The 21,078-nt window shown below is 35.1% G+C and overlaps 1 protein-coding gene across 18 annotated transcripts in view; it reads right to left on the bottom strand.

Moving 5' to 3' along the window:
- The window catches only part of RALGAPA1 (Ral GTPase activating protein catalytic subunit alpha 1), a 132,101-nt gene that overhangs the window by 65,456 nt on the left and 45,567 nt on the right, over nt 1-21,078 (bottom strand). For 11 of the 18 annotated variants that reach the window (XR_001522074.2, XM_015630322.3, XM_015630326.2 and 8 more), the window contains 12 exons: nt 18,969-20,540; nt 16,916-17,040; nt 14,608-14,824; nt 13,271-13,447; nt 10,016-10,168; nt 8,312-8,505; nt 8,089-8,187; nt 7,820-7,975; nt 6,262-6,390; nt 5,162-5,287; nt 3,922-3,980; nt 1,851-1,959 (listed from right to left, as the gene is read on the bottom strand). Coding sequence is in view for 17 of the 18 variants with exons in the window: in XM_015630322.3 (XP_015485808.1) it covers nt 1,851-1,959; nt 3,922-3,980; nt 5,162-5,287; nt 6,262-6,390; nt 7,820-7,975; nt 8,089-8,187; nt 8,312-8,505; nt 10,016-10,168; nt 13,271-13,447; nt 14,608-14,824; nt 16,916-17,040; nt 18,969-20,540 (3,116 nt within the window). In the remaining variant the exon portion in view is untranslated. The remainder of the gene's footprint in view (nt 1-1,850; nt 1,960-3,921; nt 3,981-5,161; nt 5,288-6,261; nt 6,391-7,819; nt 7,976-8,088; nt 8,188-8,311; nt 8,506-10,015; nt 10,169-13,270; nt 13,448-14,607; nt 14,825-16,915; nt 17,041-18,968; nt 20,541-21,078) is intronic. The other 7 variants (XM_015630339.2, XM_015630338.2, XM_015630337.2 and 4 more) reach the window with 1 other exon arrangement.

A 21,078-nucleotide genomic window follows, 5' to 3' on the forward strand; every position in this document is an offset into this window, starting at 1 on the left:
CTTGGGAAGGTAGTTTTACCATAAGGTTCATCTTTGTAAGGGTCTATTCTTTCTGGATGTTATATCAGAAATTTAACCTTGTCCATACCTGAAAATAATCTGTTGTTTAGCACTGATTCAGCTAAGTCTGTACAACATGATTTTGTGATGTATCTGCAGCATTTTTGAGAGAAGCAGAATAAAACCATAGGTCTGGGTGGCTGGTTAGGATCCTTTGTGCTCAAGCTCCAGCAGAGGTTAATTCAGACAGAGCAGCACTGCCACACAGCTAGGAGAAGCACCAGGTATATCCAAAGCGAGCTGCTGAACTGCAGCTTTAAATATGCTTCTGGGATTTCAAAAATTAGCATGTAATTGCTGCTAATGTTTCCATTCAATGTTATTTGTTCAACTGAACTTCTCAATAAGTTGGACTAGGCCTATAGCCCCCTACCCATTCATTTCTCCTGAAAATAAGAAAATAATCCATTCTGGGAGTTCAAACCTCTGACTACTTGGTAGCCAGGAGATTGCTTACGTAACAAATTAGAGCTAATTTATTTCTCCCATGACACATTAATGAACTTTTCATTTCATTATTAAACTCAATTGTGAATGTATACCATTGCTCAGAACTGGAAAAAAAGACCACATGCACTGGATGATTTTGCCAACACAAAGCAAAGCAAAGTAGAAATATAAAGATCTTTCTTTTCTCATTCAAAAAGTAATTTATGTTTAATATAAATGAGATACAAATAATTGGTTTAATAAATACGCCAGAGAAAAAGAACATAAATGACCGAATTTCAGGACTAAAAATAGTTCAAATATTGATAAATTGAAGCAGCAAGATAAAAACATAATTTGCCTTATACCAAACTTGCACAGGAACTTGATAAAATGCCAGAGTTAAGCATTATTAAAAACCAAGGGGAAAACCCTGGAAGAGGGAGCTGCAAAGAATGAACGTGATTTTGCAAAACAGGAAATTGCAATTTAGAGTCTAATACTAAAAGCCCTGCAGCTAACTTATAGAGACCCAAATCCTGCTTCACAAGATGTGAGCAGCTGATCTGCTAAGATATTTTTCAGATTCTCATTGCTTAAAAGAAAATAATAATCTCCAACATCCGACAGAAGTCATATGTAACAGGAGTACACTGCAATTTTTATTAATCTGTATATACAGGAAGACTAGACTATTCATAGAATTTTGATGCAAAGAAAAGCACATAGAAATGTTCTGAAGATAAACTGGAAAACATTTAAAAAGTGTTTTGTATTGCTGAGAAACATGCAAATTTGAAAACTGCTTAAAAACAAGATGTTTTTACTAATATTCTAACGATTCTATAAAATTAGAACAAATGCAGAAAGATTTAAAATAGTAGGGAAACAAAAACACTCATCAAGGGAAAAAAGAAAAAATATGCAGCTCCTGGAAAAAGCAGAGGAAAGGACTTTACCACAGCAAATTAAACATTCTCAGTGCTTTCATGCATACAGTGCAAGTACTCTGCATTTCTCACTAAATATCTAGCCAGGGCTAAGAAGCAATATTGCACAATTCAATGACTCAGAAGTGAACACACACAGAATATTCTGAGAATACTGTAAGAGTGGTTAGTGACATATATTAAAATAAAGATTCACTGTCTTATCCCCCAGCACACCATTCTCTCCAAACTTAAAGAAAGGTAAAGAGCTTCTGACATTTCAGAGACTCACACACTAAACTGAGTTCTCTTTTGTGAGGATGGTAAATGAGACTGTGAAGTAAGGACATTAAAATGCCATTATGATTTTGAAAATGCTAAGTATCTTTACATATAAAGGCAATATACATTGCAAAAATTTAGTTCTCTCACCTTTAAAGAAACACAAATCACATTCAATGCTTCCTTGATCTGAGGATGATGTGATTCATGGACTAGCTCCTCACAGATCCAAATACCAAGGCTGCAAAGAGCAACACATCTGTAAAACAATGTTAGAGGACAAGTTGTTGAGAAACATTCTACAGGAATTTGTAATTTTTATGATTCATTATGTTTTGCTAAAGACATATAACAACAAATATGTTTTTAGTATTTCCAAAACAACTCCACAAAACCCATTACAGCGCTGTAACTTATTTAAAAATTAGCAAGAAATCCAAAGTATGTTGGTGAAGGCAGAGGAAAGGGCAGAGGAAGCACCCATCTGAGCAACTGAGAAATCCAAAAGACATCAACACTCCTGCATTTCTATGTGTGTTTTAATTAAAAATATTACCTGAAATCAACATATGGAAAATTCTTGTATTTTCTTAAGACAAAGCAGAAACTGGGGTAGGAGTTTCCTCCTTCCCAACACAAGAGGTTGCTCATATTTAGAGCTTCTGAGACACAGAGGTGAGGGGAATGTTACTCTCTCACAGACATTCACATTGTTTTAGATGAACAATAAACAAGGATGAAGAAGAGGGGTAAATGAATCCTAGAGACAATATATATATTGTGATTAATACATCAACTTTTGTTTCTTCATTTAAAATAAGGAAATAGAAAAGAAGTGTAAAGGTAAACAGTATTTAGATATATGTGTTCAAATAAGCAGATGGATGATATTCAGGAGCTAGCTTAAGCAATCTCTGAGCCATTAGCTGTTTTCCTCAGGAACACAGTCTACAACTTTTGGAAACAACTTCAGAACTCAAAACCCTGGATAAAATTGGAGAGCAATCCAAAATCAACAAGAAGAAAGCTGATCATGTGACCTGCAATGCATGACATCTGGAAAGAAAAAATTGTAGGCTAGGAAAGAAACAGAAGTGACTATGAAGCCTGTGCTGTACGAAAAGGATTTTAAGGCTACATAGAATCACAAAAATGCTTACAGACAGCAAAAATACACACAAGAATTAATTGTACATTAAAGTGTAAAACCACCCTATTTTGTAGACTGTCACAGAAAGAAAAACTGAAAAATGGAGTGTGTTATGCCTTTCAGAAAGCAATTTTGTAACATGAAAATTTAAATTAATGTGAACTCAGGATATTCCCTCCTTTTCCTGTGTTGAGAAATATTATCAGCTCAAGTGAAGAAGGGTAAGTGGGCTGCTGAAAACTGCTCTTGATTTTCCAACAAAATGCTTAAAGGTTCAATAAACTGATCTGTCCAGGTTTGTAGTTTTTCAGGTATGTAGTTCTAGTATGTTTAAGTGACAATATATTAGTTGGAAACATATATTCACTCTTTCCAAATAAGGCACACAAATGTGCTCTTCCTTGGTAGGGATTAGAGATTCTTGTTCCAATCCCATACACAGGACTGTGTACCTGAATGCTTCTGAAGATGGGTACAGAGGAACAAAATCCTAAGCAAATTAAGAAACAGAAAACTGGTAACTATTCTCTCTGAAATAGTTTATTTGATGAAGATGCTTAGGTTTAAGCATTAGAGTAACCATTCCTAGTCTAATTCTTAACTCTATTTTTTCTGCTTCTTGTACCATAAAGAAGGACTCATGTACACTGGTTTGTTTCTGTTTTTCAAATTAGATAATGTGATCTAATAAAAAATAACTATCCCTCCCTCATAAATAATCTTGTCCTAATTGGAGTAGAAAAATGACTCTCTAGTCCAGAAAATCCCTGAGCTGAGCATCAGGGTAGGCTGGGAAAGCTTACTCTCTTACCCTTATTTACAACACCCTTTCCTATCAGCCACTATCCTAGAAAGAATACTGGACTAGACCAGCCCAGTTTGTTCATTTAATATCTCCATTACAAGCAATTTCAAATTCACATCATGTGAATCACAGTTTTGATAGTGTTGAAGAAAACCATTAATAAAATGCAATAAACCTTTACTTTAAGCTCTCTAATGTATTCACCCCAAAAGAGTCTAATAAAGAAAAGAATCTATTAATGTAGAAGCTCTTTTTGTATGACCTACCGTGCAGGACCAGATGGCTCCTCTCTTGCTGAACTTAACACAGTTTTAATTATGAGTTCCTAAAATAAAGAGGAAATACTCACTAATTTACACATAACTCCATCACAGAAAGCATCAAAATATTATTATAGTGCACACAGGCATATTGCTTAGCTGAGTCTCTATGCTGTGGTCAGATGAATTGTTTGCTTATCATTACTCCAAATGTCTAGCCTGTCCCAGATACTTGTTACTGTGCCACCCCAAGAATATCCTGCATGTTACTGTCCTAATTTCTGCAGATGAGCCATTTACCCAATTCTTGTCAAAACATTTCCAAAAAATATCAGGGGTAAAAAAAGAAACTCCCTGAAGCTATCTTGAGTAGTGCTGAAGGGTATGACAGAAAGAATCTTTTACTTTGAGGTTTAAACAAGCATTTTAAAAAAAATTGATTTAAAAAGTATTCTCAACTAGTTGCAGAGTAAGTGCTTACAGTACCTTAAGAATGCTGTCAAGAATTGACTCAACTACAGTGAAATGTCCCTAAAGCTGTAGGCTACCCTTAACATAATTCAAGTAAACAGCCATTCTACAATAGAAATGAGAAAGAAGGAATTCAAAATCAGTCTCCAAAGAGGAGCAAGGCAGCTCTCAAATCATGATTTCTCCCTAAACTGAAACAGTTTTGAAAACTTATGGGGAGCCTTTCTTAGACACACAATCTGAGCTCTGTACAGTTTCAGTACACCATCACACTATCTATGTTATGATGGACAAGGTAAGGACTCTTTAATATTTGCCTTTTGAAAAAAGAACACACTGATGCACAGAACATCCTACTGTACAGAAATTTTCTAAGGCCCCATGGAACACAGGCATATTTTTTTCTCAGGTGTGAAATAAATAAAACTGTCTTAATAAATTAAATAATGAATCTTAAACCTTTCAATGATCTTTTCTCAGCTAATTAAATCTGTAATACCTGCAAGTAGCCCTAGTGAGAGGAGGCTTGAAAGGGTAGGATAATGTATCATTTCCTTCTACAAACATAAGAAAATACTTTATCATTAAGTAAATAGCAGTTATAATGTATATTTAGAAGTATAAAGTTTGACAAGACTTTATGGGAACTTGAATCTTATAATCTATTTGAAATTACTTTTGAAAAATTTTAGGATCTTAGTATTTTCTGCAAAAGCACAATATTAAACATATATTTGGTAACAGAATACTAGCCAAATACTGTTAAAGTTCCTACCTTAACATCTGTAAACTGAGACACAGCAATGTCAGGAATATTTGGGTGAAGAGCTGGTAGTTCACGATACAAATTGGGAAAACAGACTAGAGATCCTAAAAGAACCTGGGCTTCAACTCTTGGTGCCTGAAAAAAAAAAGGTAGGGAGAAATATATATTCTTACTGCAATCAGGAAGCTGACATTTCTAGCTGCCTTAAAGGAGAAGGATGGCTGAAATTGTATACAGCTATTTGCTTTCTCCCAGAAATTCTGAGCCCCTGCAGAGTTGAGTAAACAGAGACCGCAGCTCTTTGGATTGTTACCCATGCACACCCCTGCTCTCATTTTCCAAGACAGTCAAAAGGAGGCAGAAGCATTGTTAGGACTACAAATGACTGAGCTGCCAACTGGGCTCAGGCCTTAAGTTCTGCTAATTGACCAGGATGTGGAAAACTACTGAGGCATCACTGAACAGGAAAGGCTACAGTGTAGAAGGCTGACAGAGGCTTCAGATAGTACCTGGAGGGAGGCTGCACTTCATAACTGGTTAGAGAAGGATTGATGGCAGAAACAGTCAAAATTCACAGACAGCTGGAGGAGACTATGGGGGATTTGAGAGAGTATAATATGCATGGCCAACAGCAACTAGGTAATCACATCAGTATTACTATATAAGGCTGAACTTGCCTGTGTAACAAACTCAGAAATGTGAAAAAAAATCCAAATAGTGCAAACACTAGCACATTTGAGTTCTCAAGCCTGATCATAAAAGTCATTCCATAGCAGAGATATGAAGGAATAAGCACATTTTTTTAATGACATCACAGTCAAAATGGACATTTACTTAAAACATCTTCAAGCACAGAAAAATGGCAGTAACAATTTTTATAACTCCAAAATAAGTAATTTGCTTCAACAGTAATTTTTGCATTCTTCACATATTTTCTGGAGAGGCATGTGTAGTACTCTAGAATAAATCACTAACATTATCTGTATTTGATAACCACTACATTGAATTCTGGGATCAATTTAACACCCTAGTCAAGGAAAAATATACTGCTCAGTATTCTCTCAAATTCTTCCTCACCCATAAATGAGAATTAACTGATGAATACTTACATTGAGGAAAGAAGAAGCAGCCACTCTTCCTGCTGCTACAATGAAATCCATAATAAGCATGGTAGCACCAGGCAAACCAAGTGAAAAGAACTGAGGAGAGCAGTGCTTGATGATTGTATTGACAATATCCTCGCAGAAGGAAAAGGGAAAAAAGGAAGAGTATCAACACGAATCAAGACGAAAAATGAATGAAAAAAGGCAGGCATTTATCAAAGATAGAAAGTAAAAATGTGAGAAAGAAAACTCATTGTGGCCAGTAAGACACTCATTAGTGAGAGAAGAGTAGCACAAAAAGATAAATTCCTTAAGTATACTCATATTAATGTAAGTAAACTTGGTATATTATAGATCAATTTAAGCTTGGAAAAAAGTTCATATATTAATTTACAGTCAGCTTTTAAGAGTTCTGTAACTGATTAACCATTCATTTGAAAAGATACAGAAGAGATATAGTAAGATAACCAGCTTTAACAACTGCTTGATTCTCTCTAGCAAGTATTGCCTGACTATAACTTTAGAAAAGGTATTAGCCTCTTACATATACCATATGGAACCAAAATTTAAAGAAAGCTAATAAAGTGTTTAGTAACATCTCTGGTATGTAGATAATCAGCACAGCATATGATGTTCTTGTAGACTTAGTGAGTCACTTTCAAAAATCATTGTACATGATGAAATTTTTTCGAAAGTACTTGAAAATGTATAAAATACTTTAATTATAAAAAAATTTTCCTAGTCTACAGATAGGTACCTCTACCCCCTGCCTTATCTCCTTTGAATAATTCTCCACTACTAGTAATATCTGACTAATGGCAGTATATCATAGGAGGATTTCAATCCAGCATGAAAAGCAGCATTAATGGTTGTCAGAGGACAGAAACTAGAGATCTGTTCTATCCACAATCATCTCTGGAATAATTTTGGACTAGCTCTGTTCTTTCCTGTTAAAGAAAACTGGGTTGTTTGAACCTTTGATCTTCCCATGCCCATAATCATTCCTCAAAAAAGTTCACATACCCAACTTTTTTACACTTCTGCCAACCTTTAAAAAGTATTTAAGCCATACAGTATTTTCAGACTTCTTAATACCAAAACCTATGAAAAAGGTCTACTCCCACTGATTAGATATGCTCAGTACATCTAAGTTTGCTAGCTCCTATACTTGTTGTAGAAACAAAGTCCTCCAATGTAGTGAGCTCAATTTACTAGCTTAACTGTTGCATCAGGGAGTAAGAAGAACAGTGGATTTAAGAGAGATCTTTTCCTTCTCTTTCTTGCATACTTCAATCTGTAACATACAATCACTAAAAAATGAGAGTGCCTTTTCTGCCCTCCTATTTGCTTGAAATGGACTACAAAAAAAGTATTTCTGAATACAATCAAGAACATGAGGATCATTTATCAAAGTTTTGTTCTTAGAGAAAGTATCAGTCACAATTTCAAAATTTCAAAAACAAAGTTAAATTACTCAGATGAAAATACATTGAGTATTTCTGAGAAGAGAATTTTATTTTCAGTCATGACATTTACATTATCTTGAATTTTATAATTAACTTACTTGATCAACATGAAGAAGTCCACAGTGCATTATATTGTAGAAATGAGTTAAAAAATCCCTGTTTGGAGAAACATCTTGTCTTCGTTTCATTGTCTTACAAATAAGCTTATAAGCATGTAGCTTTCCTTGTTTGTATTTATCAGTCAGCATTGTTGCCTACAATTTTAAAACAGTATTTAATATACTTAAATAAAAAAAATTACTTTAAAAACTCTTTTACACTTATGTTAACTTTTATTTCTGTTTCACAGTTTAGAGTTCAAATTTACCTTGAAGAGCCACGGTGTTAGAATTCTCAGTGGTGGAATTAAAACTGGGGGAGATGGTGAAGTTAGGTTATCTGTTGAAATACCAAGATTGTCTCTTATCTACAATTATTAAAAACAAAACAGAAAGAGAATTATTTAAGGGAAATATATAAGCTAATGTTTTGTTCTTCTTGAAAATCCTGCCCAAACATGTCAGGCTGGAGAAAAGGTTCAGTTCTTTTACCTTGGCCAGATTCTGCCACAGTTCACACAGATAATCAAAAACCTGGGCATGAATCTCTGGATCCATGATGCTGTTGACATCTCCCAGAATTCCTAGCATCCTCCTCCACATCACTGTAGCAACATCTGCATGCCATCCTGTAAGGGTTCCCCCAGCCATCACACTGCAACATTCTGAGGGGAATTCACTAGTTTCTGTAACAGAAGAAAGTATAGTGAGATCTACCTCTCCAGAAAAGAAAAAGTTCTGATACGACTATTAAATACACGGTCTTCTTAAAACAGAATGATTGGGCTTTCAGAATAAGCTATTTTTTACCCATTCAGCCACCTCAACACTATATATGTTAAGCTTTGTCTATTATAAACTCTGTAGAGGAAGAATTGCCCTGTTTCTTATATTCTTTCATTAAATAACATTTAAGGTCACTGCTGGAGCTCTAATACAAATCTGATGGACCTAGTAAGGCCACTCCTTCTGTAAGTATTTTCTTACATTCTTTGAAGTCAATGAATCTCCAGAACTCCACCTGCCTGCTTTCAAAGAAAATTATCTTTCAACTTCACGTTTTTCCTAATAAAACATAAAGACTATTTTTCTTAGAATTTACTAAGAAAGCATGTTATTGCAAGTAAAAGAGAAAAGTGTTACTAAACTTGTCTATAGCTATTGTCCTTTAAACAGTAAATTTGTATCAGTGGAGAGGCAACATTCAGTAACTTAGCACCACAGTCCTAACACCCACCTAGCTCTTTCCACACATCAGTGCTATACGAATTAAACATTCTTTTTTAGGTAGAAGATGATTTATCTAGACTGTCCATATAAAGAAACCTTCAATAGATTATGATGGCTCAAGTCTACTCAGGTCATGCTTAACTCCCTAAACAGCCACAAAAACCTAGATAGAGGTTTTTGAGAGCCAGTTTGAGAGCAGCAGGCATTCAGAATCTTCTTTCTACACCCTCAGGTGTTTAATTTGCTGGGATCTTCTGAAAATCTTGAGTATCCCACCAGCATACCAAATCAAAATTAAATTTGAATTCAGCCTAATCACATAGCTTCTTCTTTTGAACTTCTGGGCCACACAGTGGTAGAGATACTACTGGTTTCTAGGCTGTAGATTTTACAGAATGATCTTTCTGTCCATCACTAGGCTACTTCAAGAAATGGCTCTGAAATACATAACAGACACTCTTTTGTTTCTGTGAGACCAAATGTGAGAGAAATGTTCACATTGTATTTACAAAGAAAACATATCTTAGAATTTGATAGCTAAGATAGTTGACATAATTACAAATTGGTTTAAATATGAAAGGAAACAAACCAAATTTGCAAGGAGAAATGATAAGATTACTGAAATTATGTCATGTTATTTGTACATCAATGATAAAATAGTCCATGATAGGACCACATGCTAGATTAAGCTGACACAATTCTAAGCAGTTAAAAGAACAATTATAAATATGTAGACTATTAATCCACTGCTAAAAATTCCAACGAAATGCATGTTAAAATGCAAAAGGTTTTTGTTTGGTTTTAAAAGAAATCACTGTACTTAAATTTTTTTTGAAGTGCAGATGAAATAGCTTTGTACAGGATTGTTTACAACTCATGTGATACTAGCTACTTCACTACGTTGCATTAGAAAGAAGGAAAGAAAGAAAGAAAGAACAGGTTTGTATTTTCTATTCCAGATATTGCCTAGGTCATCTGGTGTCTGTAAAACAGAGTGGTGGAGCTTCTCATCCAGCTGCAGATCCTTCTGCTCAATATGATCTGCATGAAGAGTGGCAGGAGAGGGTGTCTGTGATCGAGATCCAAGAGCAGATTGGATTGGAGAAGCACTTTCAGACCCTGTAAATGCAATTTTTAACAGTTACTTTAAAAATCTTTTCTATTCTCTTGAGCTATTGAAATGTTGTCTAAATACAGCATTAACAGAAAACTGAGCCGCTTTTATGTATCAAATTGAGCCAAGAAAAGATATAAAACAGTAAGATCTTCCTGTGAGAGGTGTTCTGAAAGAAAACAAAGTACATGGAGAAAAGCTGAAAGATGAACATCAAAATCAGACAGGTAGATGGACTAGCAGACCTCTATTTTAGGTCCAAATAATTTGAAACGGGTTTGTTTCGCAGCACTTTCAGTGTTTTGAAACAGCCAAATTTCTCATCACATTACCTCACCTAAATTTCTCTCTAGCAAAATGTTTAAACAAAAATTTTCCTGGAAGAAATGCTTTTCCAGGATTGTAGATGTTCATGCTCATTTATAAATATAAACTCAAACCTGTAACTGATAACCTTTGGTGTTTTTCTACTGATTGAGCTGAGAAAATCCATATGGGAAAGTTCTGTATAGTTAGAGAAGTGTTATTTCCTCTAAAACAGGAAATCACAAGTGTCTAAATGACAGTGCTACAAAGGCATTTTTCTGTGATAGTCTCTGAGCAACCTCTCTAGGCAATTATGTGGTCTCTACTGTGTCATCTGTGGAAAGGCAGTAGGTAGTTGTATTTTTCTTATGTAATATCTTACGTTTCACATCCTGAATTTGTCTAAAGATCCTTATAAATAGCTGGGTTTAGCCAGAACAGTCACATGGTGGACGAAAAGAGAACAAGTATTCACCACAGACTTTTCTACACATTACCACATATTAAAATAGAAGAATTAGTATTAATTTTAATTCTTCAATAAATGTAACAGGCATACAAAAATATTATGTCTAAAGTTCAGTATTAGTGATAAAGTGAACTTTAGGACAGCAATTGAAAAGTGAGTCTTTTAAACAGCAATTTTCCCAAATTATCATGAGAATAATTGAAGAACATTTCTCATTTGAGAGAAGTGTTCTTTCTAATAAAGAGAACAAATTATTTAAAGAACTTGAGAGAAAATGTTATCACTGTTATCAGAATAGAAATTGCAGTAAACAATCTTCATTATGTTGTTAAACTGCAAAGCTCTCTATTTCCTTTAAATGGCTAAGACAATGAAGGTTTTACTATCAATTTAAATCAACACCCCTGTGCAGGATAGAGGGACGCTACTGCTGCACACACAGACTTGTTTCCTACGACTTGTAACAATCTCTTCCGGCTACTGACCACTAGTTCCCCATATGCTTGCAGAGATAAAGTAAAATACACCCTGCAAAGATGTTCAAAGAAGTATTTTCTTACTTAATTTCCATTCTGCTGATTAGTTGGGGAGAGATGAATGTAGTTCAAAAAAGAGAAAGAGTGATGGGGAAGAGAGAAATTGAGAGAGAGCAAGATAGAGAGGGAAAGAAAGTGAATGAGATGGAAAGAAAAAGCAGGCAGGGAAGGCAGGGAGCAGAGGAAGGAGGCAAAGTTATCTTCATATGATAGAAGAGAATGGACCGAAACAATTATGGAGAAATTGCAGAACTACAGGAGTCTGTCATTAAAAGATACTCCAGCATATGTGGATCCAACTCTAAGACTTCCACAGGTACAACTTGTTCTAGGACTAGTAAACAGTAGTCAATAGCAAATTTTATCATTTAATTAGACTATGATGTAATGCCCATATACCAAAAAGAAATTATTCTTCCAAAACCCTTCAGATTTAGAAAGAGTAGTTTTCTGATCAGAAGAACCACTAAAAACTTATTATGAGTGTGTTTTGAGGTGAGTTTCTGCATTGATTTGCTGGCATCTAATATAGTGAAATTCACATTGCAGCTTCCATCATGAGAGTCTGCATACATGCAATTTTCACTAGATAGCTTATCTTTTACAAAACATCTAAGAAAATAACATCCTTCTGTTCTCTTCTATGTCAATTTAGCAAAAACTAGACAATAGACTCCAATATTGTTGGGTGCATGGAACACATGTCAGAGACAGACAAAACAATTTCATAAGTATTGTTTAATCAGGAAACCCAGCTAAATGCATGACACGTAAGAGCTGCCTCTCTTAAACAGTGGTTCAAGCAAGAAGGGTTAACCACAGTATCTCTCAATGGACAACTTAGTCACTAATTGCAATCTTATCAATTCAATTATAGTGTACACTTGGACAAAAATACCAAACAGTAATGAAGTTTTTAACATAAAAACATACAAACAAACAGAAAAAGAACAGATCTACAGCAAAGACTTTCAACAAGCACACAAAAAAGAGAAAAATAAAGAGAACACAAGTGAAGATGAACATTGTGGAGCAAGTTGAACAACAATGTCCATGAAAGCTAATGCCATGGTTCTTTCAGCAGAAGGGCACTTTTAATAAGTGGAAATTATGGCAGAGGATGTAAAGGGATTTCCATATCTCTGAAAATGCAGTGCTTGATTTCTAACAGAAAACAAGACACAATATGTAGGTATAAGCTTTCACAGAAATATAGATAATTGTTGCAACTTGTTACTTGTTAAAACTAGGGTTGTAAGATGAATGGTAGCATGTAACAGCTATGGAACAAGACGTATGAAAATGGACATCTTTAATTCTCAAGTACAAAACCTGGCAAAAGACCATTCTTTCAGATCATTCATAGAGAAGCATTCTCTCTTTCAGACAGGAGCCCACTCAGTTTTGGTTAACTGCATCACTTTTCAGTTATACAAATGGAAAGTGATGTTACATGGCCAAATAACTAACATTTTGCATAATAAAACCTCTCAGTTAGAAAACAGACAATATAAAGAGATATTAAGATGGATGCATATAAAGGAATGCCAAGATACTTCAGTGTGATACACTGGTTTGAATGAGCACTGTGTAAACCTTCTAAAGCAAAAACTTCCTTACATTCTTCCACTTACGTTGTTCCACATATTACTTTTCAATAGCAATCAAAAATAAGGGAAATAAAAGAATAATTTTAAACAGAATATAGATTCTTGGCAGAAGCTGGAAGTTGCATTCTTCTGGTTGGGTGAAAGATTTTTGAAATAAATACTTTTTTTATTTTTAATCTACTTTACCAGTAATAGTTGCAGCTTCAGCAGACAATGGTTGCTGATTGAGACTACTTGTTTCTGAATCTATGTGGAGTGTAGTTAGACTGGCCACTTCTTGTTCCTCGGCACTTTGTTGCTGTCCTGAAATTGCATCAACGTCAGTAGAAGCTGGTGTCCCTGCCTCAGTGCCAAAGCTGAAATCTGTATGAGAAAATATTGTTGTATTAACTTACAACATAAAAATACCACTAATATGAAAAAAACCCAGAGGCCCAGGACCTCCAAACTAAACAGAAACCTTGAATGTGCATCTTCTATGCTACTAGAACACTATTGCAAAATTTAAATAAAATACCACAGCAGAAAGTACTGACTATTATGAATATTCGCTTTCCTGTCATAAACCCATGACTTGGTTTATGCAGAAGATATTCTTCTTGTATATCTGTAATCTGCTTAGTTGCTGTAAATGCATTTACAGCTGAGTAACACAAAAATAATGGAATCATACATGAAGGAATTTATATGTAAAATTTACAAGCTGGAAGAAATATTCAAGCTTGTTGTAAAAGAACTAACTTCAAACTAAAAATATTACAGCAAATGATACTCTAACAAATGTTATCCTCAACACTAACAAAAAGTCAAGCTGAAATGTAGGTTTAAATGCCATGACTTATTTGCATAATGAAGACATATATGAGAATTGTAATTTCTTCCAAAAATTATACTACATAAATATTATTTTTATCTTATGTTACACATGATGTCATAATTCCTAGCAGCCATATAGACCCCTTCTGATAACAAGGATGGTAATGGATAAATAAAATGAATGAAAAGCATTCTGTTATTAAACAAAGCACACCAATTTTACCATATTACACTTAATATCTTGATTAATCTATAGCTACATAAAAGATCACTGTAAAAATATCAGAAGCCTTTTCTTAAGTTTTACCTATTTTTTTTTCAAAACAATCAAAATTATTGCCAAAATAAATAATCTTTAATTTTTATATTTTGTGCAAAACAGATGGATACGCTCCACAGAGGAGACAATATTACTTTCTAACTTCTGTTCAGTTATGTTCTCCTCTTTGCATAGTAGCATTCCAGTGCTCTTTTGTTTTGGTATACTGAAAAAAACAATAGCCTCTTCTAAGAACTTTTCTTGCTCCATTAACTTGCTCACGATCTCAATGGAAAATCAAAATAATCTCTCTCTACAGAAAACTGCTGGCATACAACTTTATCTGGGGGGAAGAAAAAAAAACAACAAATGAAACAAAGGAATGCAATTTTTGATTAATGCAATACATTAATCAAAAGTATTATTACTTTTGGGAAAATATACTTGCTTTCAAATTTGCGGCTGTCGTACTGGAAGGCGCTGAAGGAGTCAGAGTGGCTGTCTGAGCTGATGAGGTCACTGCTGCCCGCGCTGGCGGGTGACGTCCACTCGGAAGGCACGCCTGGGTCATCTACAGGACGCATTTGGTTCTGCTTGTTCAATATATCAGGAAGGTCTTTAGGAACTTCCAGGCTGCCAGGGCTGCTTCCTCTTCTTGTCACATTCTAAATATTGAAGATACATAAATTATCTTATAATCCTGGATGGCTTACTTACATAAAATGGGAAAAAGCAATCCCACATTTGCTGAAGTCAGGATGTAACAAACAGTTCTTAAGTACCTAAACCAGAAATTGCCATCATTCTAAATACCAAAATTTTCCAAACCCTAAATGAAGAGCCCGTGCAGTCACAGAAATTCATAGATACAAATTTTATTAGCACAGTGGATTTTTGGACACACTTCATAAAAGGCTAGGATTCAGAGTAGCATGGGCCGCATGGTAGGCAAGACATGAGAGAGAAAAATAGTTAAGAAGTGTATTACACTCTAAATAACTGAAGAAAACTTGTTAACCTTGGTTTCAGACACAATGGCCAATAGGCCACCATACTATAATCAAAAACTTAATTTACAGAAGGAGCAAATTGATTTACTAATTCACACATTCATCTTCCTATGATTAAAACACCACTTTGGTACTGGTTTGGAGCACAAACAATTACACATAGCTGAAGTAAGGCATGCAGATTTACTCATGTACAAGTAAGTGGTCTATCTGAAGTCTTTAAGGCATTTTTTTCTACAGACAGCACTGTTTGCTTGAGAGGGAAGAGATATCAAAGTAGAAAAGCCATTTTCTACTTTGTATGCATTATGACACTAGGCCCAGTCAGTTCTGTATTCTTTTCCTACTCTACAACTAATTTTAGGTTAACTCAGACTAATAACCTTTTCATGATATGGTTTTAGTATGCAATAGATATAGCAATCTAAACCTAATCTTAGTAAGTTGGTACTGTTTTAAGAAGGCATGTCTGTTGTTGTGTGCTAATTAAAAAAATGGTAGTAATTTCAGAATATTTACTCAAACTTATCTCAGCTCTTTTCTGCTACCTGAGGAAAGTATCAATTCTCAAAACAAAGTACTCTTTGTAAAACAAATCCCTCCCTTCTTCTCTTCTGGAATGAGCTGTGATGATTTCCCTTTCATTAATTTTCAGACTAAGTTAACCTTTTTAATACACTACAAGTTAGCATTTTGTTGTGTAACTTAAGACTTACTAACAAGACTACTTTGTGCCAACAATCAAGTTTCATAAACATGAGTTCAATACGAAAGAGAAAAAAAAGTATACACATAGACAGATAGATCCTCTCTTGACATTTATAAATGGTGATAAATAAACAATTTTTAAAATAACTTTGAAGAATCTTCTTCTATCCCTTATTATCACCAACTCCTTACTGACAATTTTCTAGAGGAGTGTGTATTAAAGGAGCATGTCTTCAAATGACCTTGAAAGCTTTTAAGAAAAAAGAACTAAACAATTTTGAAACACTATAAATTGTTACCCATTCTATTCTTAATTTGCAACTTTTTTCAGTTTATTTTTTTTTTAGTATTTTCCCTTTTATTACTTAGTAAGGACTTATCTCTTCAAATCAGTTGTCACCTTCTATAAGAATTTAACAGTAGCCAGAAATTCTTAATTTAAAATAGATTAAAATTTCTTATTATGAATGCCATTCCAAACAACATAACACTTTTGGAGAAGTGTAGGAATGAAGCAAATGGAAAGTAGATTTGATTAGCAGAGCACTATTTGCAAGAAATTATTCAACACTTGGAAGTGAAATTAAAAAAATCAAGGAAAAATACATTTATTTTGAGAGTAGTTTTGTAGTCTGTTGCACTGACTATACCTGTAGACAACAGTACTGTACTACAGCATGTTACTCAATTACATACTATGCAGAGGATTGCAAATTTACATTTAAAGTAGTATTCTTAAAGGGTCTATGTACAGATTCTTTACAGGTGCAATTAAGACTGTTTAATTCAATGAGACTATTCATCTGACAGTAACTTCTGCATTGTTTCCATGATGAAGATTTAACAGATATGAAAACACAAATTATATAAAATCTCAAGAATCTATGCCAAAGGCAAGGAATAACTAAGCAATATTCTTAATTCTGATTCATAAAAGCCAGAGAAACACTTTTTGGTGAACTGATTTATCATATCATTGATGAGTTTATACATATATGGAGACTTAAGTATTGAAATACAGCAAGCTTAAAGGCTTACCGGTGCATTACCACTGCGGAGTCTCTCAGCTATAAATTCATCCATGAGGTCAGGAACATTTGTATTGCTACTGCCAATATCACTATCAATAGGGTGCAGCTTTTGACTCATGTCCTCTCTATTAGCTAAAAACAAATGAACAACCATTTATAGTAAAGAACGCACCAAGACATTTTCAAAACAAAATGTAACAAATGAAAAAAAACTGCTAATTAACAGAAATTTAAAAATCAAAATTGCTAAACATGCATTTTAAGAATGTCCCTCTTTTAAAGCAGATTCTACTTTCAGAATTAGTACGGCTTCTTCTTCCCACTAAGCAGGGGTTAGTTGATTTCCAATTCCACCTTTAAGAGCAGGAAGCTTATAGGTAAGCACTATTCAAAGTTGTTAATGCTTGCTTTAAGGATAAAGCATATGCTCTTCCTCCATATCACAAGTAAGTAACAAATTCTAAAAAAATTATGTGATTCCTTCAGGCCCCTTCTTCATTGCATTCCTAATGAAAAGCAATGTAGTGTAAAAAGTAAACTAGGCTGTAATAGATACCAATGACAAATGGCAATGTGGCATTGTATACAATTAGTATGAAAAGTGCAAAGAAAATGTTACACAATAAAATTACATGCTAGTACATGGAATGAAAGTTCTAACTCTAGATGATCGCTGGTTATGAACAATTAATGAAGTTCAATCCTTTATTAGTATTATATTTTTGATATAACTATACTGTTCACTTTTAGCTATGGCTGTTACACCTGACTTTACGATATTAGCCTTTAAAGTCTTCAAGTTATTCCAGCTCATGTTCTCTTTATAGAAATTTTTTCCCTCAGTGTCATCCCTCATGAGATCACAATGTAGTTTATTCTAACAATGAGGTTGTGTTAAATGTTGTATTTTAAATAACAGGTACTTCTAAACTTGGTGCTTCCTAGATATGTCTTTTACAGAAATCTAATTTCTGAAGAAGAGCAGCAAATCATTTTTGTGAGACCCGTGACAGTACCGCTCTCAGGTGCTGTGCTTACAGAGACTGCCCTCAGGTGGCATTAACATCTTGATGCAGGATACATTGCAGAATCCTCTGTTAATCATGCCAGCATAACAATGGGGAAAAAAGAAAACCTGCATTACTGCTGAAAGTTAATTTATTGTTCATTTACGGTTATGTGAACTAAGACAATGTTTATTAGAGTTGCAGCTTTCTTTTTTGATCAGTCCACAGAGGTCTCATAGTTAGCAGGTGAAAGACTATCACAAGACCTTCATGAACATCTAAGATTCCAAGAAAAAAAGAAAGCAATGGAAGATTTGCCAAGATTTAACTGCAGCCTTTTGGATGAATGAATATAGGAAGGCCTATGACATGTTTTGAAACAGACTCAAAACAAAACCTTATGATTAGACTCAGAGAACTGTTGTAATGAAATCATTCCAGTAATAGCAGATTGCTATTTCGGACTGTTTTTTTAAAACTATCTAAAATTACCTCCAAATGTAAATTTGAGGGGCTCTTTTCTGGTTTTGTTTTGGAGGAGGAAAAGGAGGAAGAGGATGAGGAGGAAGAAGAAAACACACTAAATGAACCAGAAATACAGTTAGTTCAACCTAATTGGTTGGGAGCCAGGTCCTTCTGACAAAAAAAACTACACTCAGAGTAAAATAACACATTCTGATAAATATAGGCATTGCCAATCATTCAGTAGGCTTAATTTGAAGGCTCTGCATGGTAGATGAAAATTCAAAAGTCTCAAGGCTTAATCTTTTATTAGGTCATTTACTGTCTCTTCCTCTTCCCTAACCTGATGGTCTTCAGCAGCAAAGAGGTTCAACTAAATATCTTGAAAAGAAAAATTAGTAATTTAAAGTATGTAAATGTAACTTATGCTGGGAAAAAAATCAGCTGGCTAGAGGCGCATGCATAACCAAACAGGGAAAGCAGTGATCATCCCAAAGCCTTTTGATTGCTTATCAGAGCTTGCTTCAGTTGCATTAAGCCAAACTGGTGCTGCCTTTCTCCTTTTGCGCTCTGCACACTGTTAGTGCTCACCTGCAGCCTTCCTTCCAAAATAGCCCATTACATGACTGTACAGATCCCTCAGTGGAGCCTCTGCTGGCATTCTGTTCTGCCTCTGTGGGGAAACATTTGCCTTCGGCTTCGAAAGAGCATGTACAACAGTTTTATAAACACCACCCAGGGAGCCCTGCTGTTGTGCCGACTCCTGACCTGATGCTCTAAAGGCACTACGACATTGGAACTGACTACCTGCAAGACCTTCTTTCTGCAACACAGCTGCTTGAGTCTCTGTAGATTCCTTAACTTGCTTGCTGCCAGCCGAAGCAGCATTGCCTGCATCTAGATGCCTGTATATTCCAGGTCTAACCAGCTCTGTGGCAGCTGATGAGCTACTGCTTGCACTGGTAGTGCTGTTGCTGCTACCACTACTGCTACTACTGAAGCCACCAAGTTTACGAAGTCTTGCTTTCCAAGCAGCCTCTTTGTTCTCAAGAGGATTATAAAACTGAACCGATTCTGTAGATGGCCTAAAAGTAACATGAACGCTGTTTCTTTTTTTAGTTGTTATTTTCATGATTTTAGCCCTGTGAGTTACAGTTTCAGATATACTTCTTTTAGTTGGTGCCAGTTTGCTTGTGCCTGTGATGTGAGGCATTTGAGGATCAGCTTGCGCTTTAGGAAGAATTCTCTTTGTATGGACAATACGCGAGTTGGTCGCTTTTTCATTAAACTGGGCACTTTTAGGTTTTTCAGCTACTGGTGCTTCCACAACTAAATCTACATCAGTTTCAGTGGCTGCTTGCCTGAAAAGATATCTCTTCCCTTCTTTGCTGTTAAGACTACTTGACCCATGATCAAACATGCTTTCATATTTTTTATCAATATCTAACTGCCTGGCTTTATTGAGCGCTTGATTTCTTGTAAAAAAGTCTACTTGAGCAGGTGCAATATTACTTATAAAGCCACTTGGGTTTTGTTCTAGTTGCAGCTCTGTGTTATTGGCTCTTTCTGCAACAGTGTTGCTAGTCGTGCATTGACCAGTCTGATCTCCATTTTCTAATCCATCCAGTGGTAATCTATCATTCCTACTTACTGATGTATCAACTTCATGAGCAGAAGCCTCACGTTTATCTATCTCAAAGTTACCGCAAAGTTCTTCTTTTTCTTTAATAAGATATTCTCTCAGAGAGGAAAGGAGATCATCTTCACCTTCAAGGTCAACATACTGGCTTTGTTCAAAGGCAGTGTTTGCAAATTCTACCGGCCCTATTAAATGACAAAGATGGTCATAAATACTATCCCCAACTTCCAAGGAGGACTCTCTGCTATTTGTATCAGTGATATGGCTTTCAGTGGATCTATGCATTGAAGAGGTCTCAGTGGAACTCTGTAAGCTTGGAGCATGATGGGATGAACTGTCAATGACAGGAACTGCACCTTTGGCTCGTTCAACTGCGAATGGTTCCAGGATGTCAGAGGTGCTGCTGCTTCGTGGCAGTGGCTGCTCTTCATTCAATGCACCAAAAACTTCACTTGGAGCATCCTCACTCTGAGAAAAATGTCTGACTCGAGGTGGACGTGGAAGAATTTGAGCATCGTCAATGTCTGTAGGGAAAAGGTATATGTAACATGCACAAAAATTTACATATAGGGACAATATATAGTTACCACTACATCCTAATTATGTGACTATAAAAGCCAGAAAAATTCAGAACCTTGCTTTCTTAGCACATACAACAAAAATACTTTTTCCAATACTACAGTGTTAAAAACACACGCACATAATATCCAGTACAGAATGTAATATAAATGAGTTAGACCATCAGAACACAGTTTTAAATGTTAACATGCATGAGAACAAACAATGAGGTCATGGAACATTTGGAAATACAGTTAAAGCTAGAGCTGTGCCAATAAGTTCAATAATTCAACCAATATTATTCCAGCTAGCTTGTTCAGGAAATGGTTATTGGAATACAAATTAGCTCAACAGCAGTACTCCCTTTGTGGAATTTACATCTTCAGAAAAATGGGCAACTCCAAAGAGAACAGAAAAGCTTTTAAATGACAAGGAAGAGCTGGCCCTATACAGAAAAGGTGACTATACATAATGGACAATTTAAAGATACACCCTTTTCTCCAA

Source organism: Parus major, chromosome 5 (genome assembly GCF_001522545.3).
Source record: "Parus major isolate Abel chromosome 5, Parus_major1.1, whole genome shotgun sequence".
Taxonomy (NCBI): domain Eukaryota; kingdom Metazoa; phylum Chordata; class Aves; order Passeriformes; family Paridae; genus Parus; species Parus major.